The sequence below is a fragment of the Labeo rohita genome, chromosome 24 (genome assembly GCF_022985175.1).
Source record: "Labeo rohita strain BAU-BD-2019 chromosome 24, IGBB_LRoh.1.0, whole genome shotgun sequence".
Taxonomy (NCBI): Eukaryota; Metazoa; Chordata; class Actinopteri; order Cypriniformes; family Cyprinidae; genus Labeo; species Labeo rohita.
The window spans coordinates 14,610,327-14,627,547 of NC_066892.1; the positions used below are offsets into that span (position 1 = coordinate 14,610,327).

The 17,221-nt window shown below is 31.6% G+C and overlaps 1 protein-coding gene across 1 annotated transcript in view; it reads left to right on the top strand.

Moving 5' to 3' along the window:
• map3k22 (mitogen-activated protein kinase kinase kinase 22) overlaps positions 1–17,221 on the top strand; it is an 83,651-nt gene that overhangs the window by 61,153 nt on the left and 5,277 nt on the right. The window contains exons 12-16 of the mRNA XM_051097639.1: positions 3,473–3,544; positions 5,646–5,810; positions 8,895–9,043; positions 9,134–9,265; positions 14,718–14,847. Coding sequence (XP_050953596.1) covers positions 3,473–3,544; positions 5,646–5,810; positions 8,895–9,043; positions 9,134–9,265; positions 14,718–14,847 — 648 coding nt within the window. The remainder of the gene's footprint in view (positions 1–3,472; positions 3,545–5,645; positions 5,811–8,894; positions 9,044–9,133; positions 9,266–14,717; positions 14,848–17,221) is intronic.

Below are 17,221 nucleotides of genomic sequence, written 5' to 3' on the forward strand. Positions count from 1 at the left end.
CATTTATCTTGGTTTAAGAATATTTAGATATTTATGCTAGACAATAACACAAAAATCTTGATTAAGATTTTTAAAAAAATATTATTATATAATCTCATTGGCAATTTTTTAAACAAATAGAGAAAATTAAAAAATATATATATATTGTGAAATATTATTACAATTTAAAACATGTTTTCATTACATTTGTCTAGGTTTAGAATATTTATATTAAACAATAATGCAAAAATATTATTTTTTTTATATTATTATTATGATATATCTCATTGGCAGTTTTGAACATAAATTAAGCAAAATTTATTAAAAAATTTTGTTTGTGTATAATTTTGTGTTTGTAAAGTTTGTGTATAATCTATATATAAACACCACTTGGAATAGTATATATTTTTAAATGATTCTAAAAATATGTCTTTTGCATCTATGCTGCATTTTTGTGATAAAAATACAGTGAAAATAGTAATATAAAAAATATGTATAAATTTATGTAAAATATTATTACATTTTAAATATATGTTGTCATTCATTTATCATTTATAAGTTGTCGTTCATTTATCATATTTAAGGATATTTAGATAATTTTACTGGAAAATAAGAAAAATGTTTATTAATTAACTGTTCGTTTGGAATAATTCATTTTTTAATTATTTAATTTTTTTTTGCATTTATGCTGCATTTATTTGATAAAATTTATGTTTTCATTACATTTATCTTGGTTTAAGGATATTTAGATATTTTTGCTAGAAAATAAGACAGAGATATTAATTAAGAAATTGATTTTTTTTTTCAGTCTGAAAAGTCGCTAGGTTTTTGAACCATAGATAGAGAGAGAATGAGATTTTCTCTCTCCTTTCCCCCTTTGATTCGTTTTCTTCTGCTGTGCTGAGAGATTGAAAGTTACTGGAGTGGTTAAACAAGGAGATTTTCTCTCATGTCCTTCCCTGGTTAGTATTCTCTGTCTCTCCTTTGCTCTGTCACTCTCGCTCTCTCCAGCTCTCATGCTCATGCCCAGCACTCCCTCTGTTGTTTTTCCTCTTGAGCGGCGATCAAATAGAGCAGGCCTGCCTGATAATGAGATAGTAATCTTCCCCAACAGAGGGAGGCCAGTCACACACACATGCACAAAAACACTTTTCACGGAAACTTTCCCTTTTACGCACAAAACCGTTTCTATCCCAGTCTGTTAGAGAATAAAAAGAGCTCTATGATAATGACAACGTGCGTGTCTTTCCGTTGAAGGCCAGGCACGCTCATACACGCATTCAGATTTCCAACACTGAGGATTTCTCCATAGAGAGCAGCCCGTTTTTTTTTTTCCTCGGGTCTTGTGAGTAGATTTTTCCTCTCTGCGCTCTGCTTCTAAACAGAGCAAATCACTGGGTCTCCCTGGGAGACGAGCTGCAAACAGCACATGGGGAGGCAGTCGACTCGCTCAACAGCTGCTTTCAATTGCATGCGGCATCAGAACGCAGCACTCGTGTTTTAAGCAAGCAGCCCTCTGAGATAGTCAGGGTCGCCTGCTTGCTTTTATGCACAGTCTTGCACAGTCTTTCCCGTCCTGATATTTGTGTCCCTCACTTTCTTTCATTCTAATCTTTTTCTCAGTCAAATAAGTGCATCACAATGCCTGTATTGTATTATTCGAGGAACATTACTTATTTGGTGACAGTGAAGTCTTTTTTACACTTTAAAATATAAAATTATTAATTTATGAATTAAATTATTAAATTAAGTATTATTATAACTTGTAATGAATTTACTCAAAACAAACTCTCCAGCTGGACACCTTATCATAATACTTGTGTTTGCTGCAAAAATTAATTAAAATTAATTTTTAATTAAATTAATTACAAATTTGTCAAAAAAAGAAAAAGAAAATAATAATTTCTCTGAGTGTATTTGCAGGGGTGCATATATATAATAATCATTTTATATAAAAATGAGATATATATATATGCACTACAAGTTTGGAATAATGAATTAATGATTCTAAATAAATATTGCTTTTGCATTTATGCTGCATTTATTTGATCAAAAATACAGTGCAGTGAAAATACTAATATTGTGAATTATTATTACAATTTAAAACATTTGTTTTTACATTTTTCTTGCTTTAAGGATATTTAGATATTTATACTAGAAAATAAGACAAAATTAATTTTATTATCATATTTATAATTTTTTCATATCTCATTTTTTTTTAGCAGAAATTGAGCAAAATTGAATCAACTGTCTATGTGTGTTTAGAATAATTACATTTTGTAATGTTTCTAAAAAATATTTATTTGCATTTATTTGATCAAATATAGTAATATGTTTTATTATTACAATGTAAATTAGTTTTTTTGTTTACATTTATCTTGGTTTAAGGATATTTAGATATTTATGCTTGACAAAAATATTGATTATAATATTAAATTGATATAGATTTTTTTTTATTCTTATTAGTATTATTATTATATATCTATCTATCTATCTATCTATCTATATATATATATATATATATATATATATGTGCTTGTTTTGTTTTAACCTAAAAACAACCTTAAAACAACCTTTAGACCTAAAATCAGTAAGCTTTTATTTTGGCGGGTTACCGACAAATTAGCTTACGGTTTTCGCACTGTCGTGTCGAGTCGGTGAATGTTTTGCATTTCGCTTTGAAACTGTAAACGCGTAGCCTATATTTATGCGTTCATTTCGAATGGAAATCTTATACAGTATTACAGTTAGTCCATCTCCAATGGTGATTGTGCATTAACTGCTGTCAAACCTGTCAGTACGCAAATGAGTGGTGTGAACTAATTTTCACAGTGCATTCTTTATTTTGGTTGCGCATGCGCATCTGCGCACCACTTATGTGCGCTCCTGTATATTAGCATGTAAATGTGTGTGTTGGTAATCTATTATGCACAATGCAAAAAAATCTCTTTTTTATTACTGAATTTATATATTGAAGTGAAATCTATGAAATATACCTTGGAAATTTCCTTTTACCAATTTTTTTGTGAGATTCATCCAAATGTATGTTTATGTATTTAATTAAGATTTTGCTTTACAGGAAATAATGAGAATGAAATTTTTAGCATTACAAAAGACTACTATTTTCTTAGTTTTTGTGAACTTTAGCAACATTTTCATGTTAAGCTCATGTATTTAAAATATTAGCCGTCTTTTCTGTAGTGCAGTAGACAGCTCAGTTGTTTATAATGGGAGTGTTCTAGTTTTGTCGCTTTGAATGAATGAAGTGCCCTGTGGTAAAGAGCTCTTCACTTCCGCAAGCGCTGTTTATCTGATTTCATGAGGTTTACCTCACAGTTCAGTGAGCGCACACGTCTTAATATCAAATACTTGAATCAGTTTCATTATCAACATATGCTGTTTTCTGTGGATGAAGATAAAATGCCTGTTTGTAAACCATAGCTCATGTCAAGCATGCATCTAACCGGTTTGTATGTAACTGCTCCACCTGCAGGGCGTCACGGGAAACACGGGACCTTCCCACGCCAGTTCCACATGTCCAGTCGCAGTAAAGACTACGGCGACGGTAAGCTGACCTTTACCAAAGCAATGTGTGTGTAACTGTGCTATTATAACTTAAGAAAACAGGGACTGTGTGCATGTCATTCATTTTTTTAATTATTATTTTATTTATTATTTTTTGTTTTTAATTTGCCTTTTTTATACTTAAATAGCTTAAATATAATATAATATAATATAATATAATTACTGATTTATTGTTATTATTTATTATAATTTGGTATACACTACCGGTCAAAAGTTTTTGAACAGTAAGATTTTTTATGTTTTTAAAGAAGCCTCTTCTGCTCACCAAGCCTCATTTATTTGATTCAAAGTACAGCAAAAACAGTAAAATTTTGAAGTACTTTTACTATTTAAAATAACTTTTTAAAAATATTTTAAAAAGCAGTTTATTCTTATGATCAAAGCTAAAATTTCAGCATCATTACTCCAGTCTTCAGTGTTACATGTTCCTTAAGAAATCATTCTAATATGTTGATTTGCTGTTTAAGAAACATTTTTTATTATTATTATCAATATTTAAAACAGTTCAGTACATTTTTTCAGGATTCTTTGATGGGTATGTTCAGCATTTATCTGATATAAAAAGCTTTTGTAACAGTATACACTATGCTATTCAAAAGCTTGGAGTTTTACATTTTTTTGGGAAAGAAATTGTAGAAATTAATACTTTTATATAGCAAGGATGCTTGATCTAAAGTGATGATGAAAACATTTCTAATGTTACAAAAGTTTTCTATCTCAGATAAATGCTGTTCTTATGAACTTTCTATTCATTAAAGAAACCTGAAAAATTCTACTCAGCCATTTTCAACATAATAATGATTTTTTTTCAGCAGTAAATCAGAATTATAATGATTTCTGAAGGAACATGTGACTGGAGTAATGATGCTAAAAAATCAGCTTTTAAATCACAGGAATAAATTACATTTTAAAATACATTCATATAGAAAATGTATTAAAAAAATATTGGATCAAATAAATGCAGGCTTGGTGAGCACTTCTTTACAAAACTAAAAATCTTACTGTTCAAAAACTTTTGACTGGTAGTGTATTTCCCCCCAAAATGCAATAAAAGTTGGTAGTTTCTGTCTGGGCTTGATTCATTTGTTTTAGACAATGGTATCACATATGTTTTGTTCCTCTTTCATAATTGCACTATTATGTTTTTATAAAATAACAATGCAAGTCTGCGTGAAAACTGGTGTTACAAGCAAAAACTTCTGCTGTTAGGAGCTTCTCTTTAATTCTCAGAGCGCCTAATTAGTAAATTAATTCTTTGGTTAACATTTAGCGGATGCTTTCTTATCCAAAGCAAGTCACATTTTGCTAATTGCATGCGCCGTCCCTCTGGATTGTGTTTTAGCGTGGAGGGCATTGCTCAGTGGCACAGAAGAAGACTGTGTTCTTGCTGATTCTCCTACTTGGAATCAAACATGCGTTTGCAGCCTAGACCCATAAATTGTTAGCCGGCCACAAAACCCCCTTTTCATCCATGCTGAAGAGACTAGAAGGCTAGTTTATGCTGTTACCACAGGTGCTGATATTTTCTACAGGGATATTACATATTCTTTATATTACGTGCAGTGCCGCAGGCAGATAAAGCTGTGCACATGGCCAGCATGATTTGAGTTTCCCCAGAACTCAAGGAGTGTATGTGTGTGTGTTTTATTTGTGTTTCCCCTGATGAGGCGCACTGACTGTTGCAAAACACTGTACTGAGAGGAGTTTCCTGCCTTGTGGAAAGCTTGATGGAGGAAGCGAGAGACAAAAGAAAAGAAGAGCGTGTGAGAGAGGGAGAATCAGGGAATGGGAGGAAGATGTTTGGACATGTTGATTGTATGTGCCTTAAAGCATGAAGAGATGATTCAAAACATCCAAATTCTGTAAAGATTTACACAATTCATAGGGAATGTTATTTATGCATTTGGTTTACCAAAGCAGATTTGAGTGTTTTTAAGGTAATAATGTATCACGTGTGTTCCCTGGGAGTGCCACTTTATAGGAATTTGAAGAAAAAAAGATCATGGATGTTTGTTGGTCAAAAGCGCTAAAGGTGTATTTGTATTTAGTATCGGGTGTCTAAAATATTTGTTTGTATTCAGGTCGAAGGACCTTCCCTCGAAGCTTTATGCCTCAGGAGAACCTGTTTCAGCTGGTCCCGTCCAGCCGTACACGCAGCTACAATGGAGAAAGCACCTTGCTGTACAGTGGAGATCTGCACTCCATCAGCTGGACTGAGAAAAACAGCCAACGCAACACTCCTAAATGTAAGAGCACATACATGCACACACATGAGGACACTTATGCAGGCCATTAGAAAAGAAAACCACATAAAGCACATTTGCACACTTGCCTTCAGACCAGAAGTGTGTCTGGTTGTAGCGTAACCATGAATATTTTCTCAATGCATAAGTAGGGCTGCACTGCTCTCTATGTACCATTTGCTTTGACTAAATCTGTAGCAACTCAGCAAAAGAAATCAGGTATTAAGACTTGTATGGCTTAATGTAATGTAAATGATGTCTCTTACTGAAATATGTAGTAGAAAACCCATGAAAGATTTATGTTTATACATATTTTGGACTATGAGGGGCGCTATTATTTTTCACAGCACAACTCGGAAAATAATACTGATGCGATGACCACAGCTACTGAAAGAGCTTACAGGTGGCAATGTTTACATCCTGCCAGGATGGCATCTAGCGTTTCTTGTCTCTGCCGTTTGTAAGCTTTTTCAGTAGCTGTGGTCGCTTAAAAGCCTCAAAGGCATCAGGGCTAAAGTGGAGAGAACAAAGACGCAAGTCTTTAGGAAGTTTTATTCATCCACAGGCATCTTCCCATTCTTTTGTCATTTTCTTATCGCTAGAAGAGCAGTGAGGACCTATCGATTCTCTTGTTCCCCTTCGACTGAAAATTACAACCAAAGGCCACACAATGTGGCATCCAAATAAGTATTTTATTTTGCAAGTTGTGCTGCGGTAAAAATAGCAACAGGTAGCGTCAGTAGCTCACCGAGTGCAACCATTTCACATCATCGAAATATATATAAAATGATTTTTTAAATAACATACAGTTGAAGTCAAAAGTTTACATACACCTTGCAGAATCAGCCTTACAAAATGTTAATTAATTTACCAAAATAAGAGGGATCATACAAAATGCATGCTATTTTTTTATTTAGTACTGACCTGAATAAGATATTTCACATAAAAGACACCTACATATTGTCCACAAGAGAAAATAATAGTTGAATTTATAAAAATTACCCTGTTCAAAAGTTTACATACACTTTTCTTAATACTGTGTTGTTACCTGAATGATCCACAGCAGTTTTTTGATAGTTGTTCATGAGTCCCTTGTTTGTCCAGAACAGTTAAACTGCCTGCTCTTCTTCAGAAAAATCCTTCAGGTCCCACAATTCTTTTTGCTTTTTGTGTTTGAACCCTTTCCAACCAATGCTTCAGAAGGAAACACCATTAAGAGCCAGAGAAATGGTCGGGGGGTTGAAAACTTTTGAAGTTTGAAGATCAGGGTAAATTTAACTTATTTTGTCTATTGGGAAACATATAAGTATCTTCTGTAGCTTCTAAAGGGCAGTACTAAATGAAAAAATATGATATTTAGTCAAAATAAGAATAATGTACACATCTTTATTCTGTTCAAAAGTTTTCACCCCCCGGCTCTTAATGCATTGTGTTTCCTTCTGAAGCATCAGTGAGTGTTTAAATCTTCTGTAATAGTTGCATTTGAGTAGCTCAGTTGTCCTCAGTGTGAAAAGATGGATCTCAAAATCATACAGTCATTGTTGGAAAGAGTTCAAATACACAAAAATGCTGAAAAACCAAAGAATTTGTGGGAACAGCAGGCAGTTTAACTGTTCAGGACAAACAAGGGACTCATGAACAACTATCACTAAACAAAAAAACACAAAACACTGTACATCTTTCATGCGTTTTCTATTACAAATTTCAGTAAGCGACATCATTTGCATTACATTAAGAGATACATGTCTTAATACACAAGGTTTCCTTTAACTTGATGGCAATAAACTTGTTTCTATTGAATAGTCCATGCAGGCTGCATGCAAAAAAATAACATGATTAGTATAATCCAATTCACAAGGAAATGACTCTTATGAACCGATTATTTTTCGGAAATCAAAACACCACCAGTGTAGTCTGATTAACAAGCAAATGGCTCACATAAACAGTTATCTTTAGGGTTTATTTAATGAATAGATCAAAAGAGTTAATGTTTTGAATCAGTTTAAAACAGCGTCTTTTACAGTTTGTTGAATTTAAGAATAAGCTAGTGAACTGAGACTTATTTAAAAAATTGGAATCTTATAAATGTAGAATTTAATCAAATCGAATCAGAGAATTTGTAACTAATCTCTTTTACTTTATTAACTGTAATAAGTAATTTAATACTATATACACACAGTTATCGTTCGATTTGGTTCATACTTCCCGTCTCTATTAGAGATGATGAATAAACCCAACTCTGCATGGTTTGTTGTGTGCCCTCATATGTTTGAGCTCTGCAGTCTGCAAACAGGTTCTTTAATCAGCTCTATTTCCTCAGAGGAATCCAGGACGGGCGCCTGAGTTTGACTTATGAACATGGATGCTTGTCTCTGTTGTCTGCCTGTGGCTTCTTTCCCCCCCAGAGCCTCCATAAACTATACAGATAGCTTCATGTCAAATGTCATTATAGCAACACTAAGCTGATTAAAACGATCGTAGATGCTGACGCAAATGTGTCCGTCATAGAATAAGTGGGGAAATGATTCTGAGAGATGCGTAAATCTTGTCTGGTGAGTGGTGTTGGGTGTAGTTTAACTGCAACCAGATTTAAAGTTCTCTATCATCTATCTATGATTAGATCCATACAGCATGTTTATTAAACAATAGCAGAATGCAGACAGTGTTATTATGTGTGAGGCTCATGATAGTCATGAGAGAGTTGTAAAAAAGAGATTCAGATATTACCAAACACAAGACGTATTGGAGTGCCGAGGAAAAAAAAAACGCACCCTGAAGGATTTGCTTCGGTTCGACGTGACCTTGATTTAAAGAAGTAATATTCAGGTGTTTAATATTTAGTCTTGAATAACTTGCAGTGCCTGCCAATAGTCAGCTGTCTGCCTCTCTGTTCATTTAAATCCTAGTTTATTGCCCAAGAGGGGAGCAGTTGCAAATAAATCTAAAAGTGTAGATCTGTATAGCATGCAGTTGTGGTTTGACTCGGAGTCGTCAGCGAGTCTCTGTGTGTGATTTGGTCTACTTTAAGTTGCAGTCTGCGGTTTGCTGTTGAGGGTAACGTGGTTTGTTTCTTCTTACTTTCCTCAGCCCCAAGGGCTCCTGTAAACTGGCGTCAGGGGAAACTGCTCGGTCGGGGAGCGTTTGGCGAGGTCTACCTCTGCTACGATGTTGACACGGGGCGCGAGCTGGCGGCCAAGCAGGTGCCCTTTGACCCTGAGTGTCAGGAGACCAGCAAGGTAAGTATGAAATAGACTCGGGTGATCACAGCATGTATCCACTGTAGAGATGTTCTACTTACTTATTTTTCTCTATGTCTCTCTCTGCAGGAAGTGAACGCACTGGAGTGTGAGATTCAGCTCTTGAAGAATCTGCGGCATGACCGTATAGTGCAGTACTACGGCTGCTTGCGTGATCCGGTGCAGAAAAAGCTGTCCATCTTTGTGGAATTCATGCCTGGGGTGTGTATACAGTTATGTTTGTGTTGATGCAGCTCATTGGAGGGATTGTTGATTTTTTTAGAATGACTCACACACTCTTTGGTGTTTATTATTATTTTATTATACTCGGTATTTTGTTTGTGTAAGTTAATGTAGACTTCTTGCACACTGTGGATTGAATAAGAAAACAGTAATATCTTTGGGTAAATTCACCAAACAACCACTACAAAATCTGAATCTTATTCACTCTCCATCAACAATCCAGTTTCTGAAGTGACTCTTATGAACTGGATCATTTTAATGAATCAAAATAAGTAGCCTGTTCAGTGTAACCCAATTTGTGAAAAAATGACTCTTATGAACTATATCTTTTTAGTGAATCAAAACATACAGCATGACCAGAGTAGCCTGATTCACAAACATAAGACTTGCGTATAACAGATGCTTTTAGAGAATCAAAACATACGCTAAGACAAGTGTATTTTGATTCATTAAAAATTGATTCTTACGAACCAGTTCCTTTTTCTGAATCAAAACATACAACATTGTGTTTTATGATTCACAAATGACTCTTATGAACTGATTTATTTTAGTGAATCAAAACAAATAGCCTTTCCAGTGTAGCCAAATGAACAAATGACTCTAATAAACTGGTTCTTTTTAGTGAATTAAAGCATACAGGATGACCAGAGTAGCCTGATTCACAAACAAAAGACTTGTATGAAACAGATGCTTTTAATTAATCAAACATACAGAACATTGTAGCCTGATTATTAAACAAATGAATCTAATAAACCGGTACTTTTTAGTGAATCAAAACATACAGCATGTTCAGAGTAGCCTGATTCATAAAACAAAAGACTTGTATGAAACCGATGCTTTTAGTGATTTAAAACATACAGCACATCCAGTTCAAGAACAAATGACTCTTATGAACCAGTTCCTTTTAGTGAATCAAAACATACACTAGTGTGTTTTGATTAATGAAAAATTGATTCTTACGAACCAGTTCCTTTTGATGAATCAAAACATACAGCAAAACTGGTGTATGCAGATTTGCAAACAAGTAACTCTTATGAACTGGTTCATTATAGTGAATCAAAACAAATAACCTGTCCAGTGTAGCCCAATTCACAAACAAATGACTCTAATAAACTCTAATCAAAACATACAGCATGACCAGAGTAGCCTGATTCACAGACAAAAGCCTTGTTTGAAACGGATGCTTTTAATGAATCAACCAATGTGGCCTGATTAATCAACAAATGAATCTAATAAACCAGTTATTTTTAGTGAATCAAAACATACAGCATATCAGTTCAAGAACAAATGACTTGTATGAACCAGTTCTTTTTAGTGAATCAAAACATAGAGCAAGTCAAGTGTATTTTGATTAATGAACAAATGATTCTTGTGAACAACTTCCTTTCAGTGAATCAAAACATACAGCATGAACAATGTAGCTTGATTAATAAACAAATGACACTTATGAACCAGTTCCTTGTAGTGAATCAAAACATACAGAACGAACAATGTAGCCTGATTAATAAACAAATGACTCTTTTGAACCAGTTCCTTTTAGTGAATCAAAACATACAGCAAGACAAGGGTATTTCTTGCTGTATGTATTGACTCATTAAAAGCAATTGGTTCATAAAAATCATTTGTTCATGAATCAAAATAAACTTTTCTTGCTGTATGTTTTGATTCACTAAAAGCATCTGTTTTATACAAGTTTTGTTTTTGAATCAGGCTACTAAAAGGTTTTAATTCACTAAAAAGAAGTGTTTTATTGGATTTATTTGTGAATTGGGCTACACTGGACAGCCTATTTGTTTTGATTCACTAAAAAAAAACTGGTTCCTAAGAGTCACTCGTTCATAAACTGGATTGTCGATGAACAGTGAATAAGATGCATGTTTTAGTTTTAAAATAGTCCACGCAAAAGTGATTCATGAAAAATTTGATTCTTATGAACCAGTTCCTTTTACTGAATCAAAACGTACAGCAAGGCTAGTGTATCTTGATTCACAAACAAATGATTCTTATGAACCAGTTCCTTTTAATGAGTCAATACATACAGCAAAACTGGTATATTCTCATTCATTAATAAATGACTCTTATGAACCGGTTCTTTTCAGTGAATCAGAACGTACAGTGTCACAAGTTTACCCTGATTCTACAGACGATTCTTACTAAATCGAATCGAAATTGGAATCTAAACAAAACAAGCTGGTGAATCAGAATCAAACTGAATCAAGAAATGTGTACCCTGTCTTATTTAACTCAGCGAATCAAGTGCTAAAAAAAACCAAAACAAAACAACTGTTACTAGGCACATTGTCCGTGTCTCTTTGCGTTTTAAGAAAATGACATTGTTAAACGTACAATGAGTCTGCGCTTTCCAAATAATGAACAAACCCACTCCAAAATGTCACTGGCTCGCAAACGTATCCACAGTGTTCTTTGTCAGCACAACCGCACGGCTTTACGAGTTCATTTTCTCTGCAATGGGTGTCTTAACGAGCGTCAGACGCGGTCTGTCCCATCCGTCAGCTCCATTTTAATATGCACAGACTCGCGGTGTCTTAGTCACGTATTGTCTGGTAAAGGGGAATGTTTCACCAAGGTCTCTGGCAGATGCATCGCTACTCAGAGCCAAAGCCACCAGCCTCTGCACAGCACTGCCGCGTCCTGATAAGAGCAGAGGTGAAGGGAACAGACAAAGAGAGAAGCAGTCTGAATGAGTAGGATGTGGAATAGGGTTACGTGAGGTGAGAAATGTATTGCATAATGAGGGATCAGAAGATCGCTAGAGCCTGTAGGAGTGTATTACTGTAGGATTACATACGCGGGACACATCGCTTCGTTTAATAACTTGAAAAGGACATTGTGAAAATTCATAATACAAAATATTAGTACTTGGAAGGAGCTGTGCAAACTGTGTATTATTTGCTAGGAAGGCATTGTGGTTTCTCTTATTGTTGTTGCGTCACAGGTGTTTCACGATGTTGTCCTTGAGGAGACATTGTTTCTTCGGCGAGGCTTGTAAACAGGAAAGCTGAGGAAATATGAACTTTGTTTGGGCCAGTGTTTCAAAGAAACACAGTCACATGTGAGAAACATTTGGCACTATGATCTGTTTTTCCAGAAAGTTAAAAAAAGTTCAGTGTTCTGACAAATTATATACTTCCAGCTCCACTTTTGTAAACACATCTGAGTGTGACTTCCTAACACACTGCAAATAATAATTCCTAACTAAATAATAATTACACTTTGAGGGGAAAAAAAAAAAAAAATACAGATTGGTTTGTAATTTTACACAGGATGTTATTTTTAAGTAATTTTATTGTTAATTTTACTTTTATTTATAATAAATCATGAATAAATATTAAATGTTTTATTTATTAAATTTAAAATGTATTAAGTTTTTATAATTTAAAGTAATAAAACAATGGTAACCGTAAGAATGAGCAATACATTTGTTATTTAAATGCATTTGGTTTTTATTACTCTTTTATTAATCTTTGTGAATGTATTATTATTATTATTTATTATATATAGTGTTGATTTAATTTAATTTATTTGATGAACCAAGCCAACACTCATATTTAGAGTCTACAAAATACAGATTGGTTTGTCATTTTACACAGGATGTTATTTTAAAATAAGTTTATTGTTAGTATTATTTTAGTAATAATAAATCATGATTAAATCTGAAATGTTTTACATTTTATCTGTATTTTAAATATTATTAAATAAAAAAAAAAACATTTGTAGCAGTAATAATGTGCAATAAATTTATTTAAATCCATTTGTTTTTTATTAATCTTTTAATAATGTTTGTGAATGTATTATTGAATAATTATTATATATAGTATTAGTTTAAACAAATTTATTTGAACCAAGTCAACACTCACATCTACAGTATAAAAAATACAAACTGGTTTGTAATTTACACAAGATAGTATTTTATTGTTATTATTATTTTTTTAAATAATGAATCATGAATAAATATTAAATGTTTTATTTATTACATTTTATATTTAATATATATTATTAAATATTTTAAAATACAATTAAAAGTAACTACATTGGTAACAGTAAAAATGAGCAATAAATTCGTTTTTGGAATACATTTGATTTTTATTATTCTTTGTGAACATGTTAGTGAATAATTATCATATACAGTATTAGTTTAAATACATTTATTTGATAAACCAAGCCAACACTCATATCTACAGTATAAACTAGTTTGTAATTTACACAAGATAGTGTTTTATTGTTATTATTATTTTATTAATAATGAATCATGAATAAATATTAAATGTTTTATTTTATTTTAACATTCCATATATTGTTACATTTATAATTATTAAATATTATTACAATTTTAGAATATAATTAAAAGTAATAAAACATTGGTAACAGTAAGAATGAGTAATACATTTGTTATTTTAATACATTTGGTATTTATTAATCCTTGTGAATGTTAGTTAATAAAATAGTTATTACAATAGTTAAATAGTTTATAGATATAAAATAAATAATACAAATCTACAGTTGTTTATACTTAGCTTAAGTCCATTAAATAATATTAACAGATACTTTTGATTTTAATAATGTATTAGTAAATGTTTAAATTAACACTAATTAAAATGAATAACTTTTTTTTTTTCTTTTCATTGTAAATTCATGCCAACTAATGTAATTAGTAAATGTAAATTCAATAAATGGAACCAAGACATTACCAAGACATTTAGGATTTAATCATGTTTAATATAATTTAATACATGTTATAAAATATGTACACATATTTGGTTGTAGATAAAGTAACTTTAGCTTTAAATATGAGTTAACCATAGTTAACTCCATTAGTTAACATGAACTAAGAATGAACGATAGTTCCAATAACAATAGTTATTCATATTAAGCATTTACTAATGCGTTATTAAAATCAAAAGTTGTGTTTGTTAACATTAGTTAACGACTGTATTTTTATTAACTAACATCAACGAAGATTAATAAATAGCGTAATAAAAATAGTGTTCGTTGTTCGTTCATGTTAAAAAAAAGACACTGAAGTGTTACCCAAATAAATGAATATGCTTTGTACTTGTTATATAATACAAGTTTAAATCTCTGCATACAGTATGAACAACAATAATAATGCAGTAAAACATTTGAAACAACAAAAATCAGGAAATCAGGAAGGGGTCAGATGATTTTCCATTGCACTATGTCCTTTGGTAAACAAGTTTGAATCCTGTTTTTATGTTTCCTGTCAAAGCATATGCTGACAGCTTGTTTTTCAAGTTTCCTAATAAAAATACAGTCTTTATAGTTCTTTTTGCTTTTGGAGAATAAAACACATGTTTACGCTTTTGCGCTGAATATGGTATCTGGCTTCGAGCGAGCTGGGATTCTTTGCTCTTGTACCGTATGATTAATCTGTGTGTCCATGTGTGTCTAGGGCTCTATTAAAGACCAGCTGAAGGCGTACGGAGCGCTGACTGAAAAAGTCACCCGCAGATACACCCGACAGATCCTACAGGGAGTCCACTATTTGCACAGCAACATGATCGTACACAGAGACATCAAAGGTAAATCGCAGTAGTCATAAATCACCTCCAGCTAAGAACAGTGGGCTGTTGCTTTGTAATGGAAATCTAAAGGAGAGTGTCGCTTGCACCACACCACCTGAAATACATTCCTTCTTATTAGGTGAAATAACATTGGTTTGGCACAGATTTGTGGTACTTCCTTTAGGCTTTGCCAAAAATAGCACGGGGGAAAGGTTTTGCATACCTCCGGGCTTTAGGGATAAACTCGGACCAAAATTAACAGCCTGTCTATTAGTGATATTAAAAATCCTAAAATCATATTTACCTACCAGAAAATGTCAGCAGTGCTTCTACAAGACATGGAGATTCTTTAATCACACAGTTTATAAAGAAAGGCATAAGGATACTTAAAAATGTTCTAATATGTCATTGCATTACATAAATGATTTTTATAAATGTAACAGTTTTACTGTAAAATTCCATAGAATTTATGTTAAAACTAGGGCTGTCACTAACGATTATTTCGGGAATCGAGTAATCGATTAAATCATGATTAAATATGAAATGTTTTATTACATTTAATCTGTATTTTAAATATTATTAAATATTTTATAATTAAAAGAAATACAACATTTGTGGCAGTAAGAATGCAATAAATTTATTTAAATGAATTTGTCTTTTATTAATCTTTTAATATTCTCTGTGAACGTATTATTGAATAATTATCATTATATATAGTATTAATTTCATCAAATTTATTTGAACCAAGTCAACACTCATATCTACAGTGCAAATTGTTTTGTAATTTACACAAGCTTGTATTTTATTGTTATCATTATTCAATTAATAGTTTAATTTTTTAAAATGTTTTATTACATTTTAAATGTAATATATTATTAAATATTTTAAAAAATAATTAAAAGTAACAACATTGGAAACAGTAAAAATGAGCAATAAAGTTATTTAAATACATTTGGTTTTTATTAATCTTTTAATGTTTGTGAATGTATTATTGAATAATTATTATATATAGTATTAGTTTAAACAAATTTATTTGAACATCATATCTACAGTATAAAAAATACAAACTGGTTTGTAATTTACACAAAATAGTATTTTATTGTTATTATTTTTTAATAATGAATCATAAATAAATATTAAATGTTTTATTACGTTTTATATTTAATATATATATTATTAAATGTTTTAGAATACAATTAAAAGTAACAACATTGGTAACAGTAAAAATGAGCAATAAATTTGTTATTTGAATACATTTTTGATTTTTATTATTCTTTGTGAACATGTTAGTGAATAATTATCATATATAGTATTAGTTTATGTTAAAACTAGGGCTGTCACTAACGATTATTTCGGTAATCGAGTAATCTGTCGATTATCCTGCTGATTAATCGGGGGAAAATGACGATTAATCGAGTAAAATGGCTTAAAATCCATATATAAAAACAATGAGGCAATGATAATTGATTCAAAATAAAATATATAAAATGTAATTGAACAAAACAGTTAAAATACATAATGTAATAAAACAATATAACTCGTGTGTATTATAACCCGCTGTGCATATGTTTATTTAAATAAGTCATTGCATTACGTAAATTAAATAAAAATAGCAAAGGGGCATTTATTTTAAAGAAGCATGGCACAGTCACTTTTTAAAGCAAAACATTTCACAAAAAGTTTAAGAATATTTAAAAATAAAAATAACATAAAATGTTCAAAAATATTGGTAACGTAATATTCAAAAATACTTTGTTAAATTTACAGTAAAAAGGCCAGCTGTGGTTGCCAGAAATGCACTGTAAAAAAAAAAATGCAGTGGCAGTGTTTCAGATATTACAAGATGGTATACGGTGCTTGTATATTTTATAGTGCTGTCAAATAGATTAATCACGATTAATTGCATCCAAAATAAAAGTTTGTTTACACATAATATATGTGTGTGTACTTTTTTAAGTGTATATATAAATATACATAAATAAACATAACTTTTATTTTGGATGCGATTAATCGCGATTAATCGAATTTGACAGCACTAATGTTTTACAATTTAAGACTGAGTATTTCCTAAGTAATAGTAATTTCATAAGTAATAATAATATTAATATGCCAGGTTACTCAAAGTACCAAAATGTGCTTTTTACCTTAAATGACAGTTTATACCCATCACAATAATATAAACAAGAAACATAGGCATCAAAACTAAAATATAGTCGTATGCAACGCATCACTCACTTTTACTGTAATTTATTTGGTATTTCATAGTTTTTACTTGCAAAAAAACAAATTTGAGAGTTTTATTGTAAAATTACAATATAACGCATTGTTAAAATTAGAGCGGTCACTAACAATTATTTCGGTAATTGATTAATCAGTTGATTATTCTGACGAT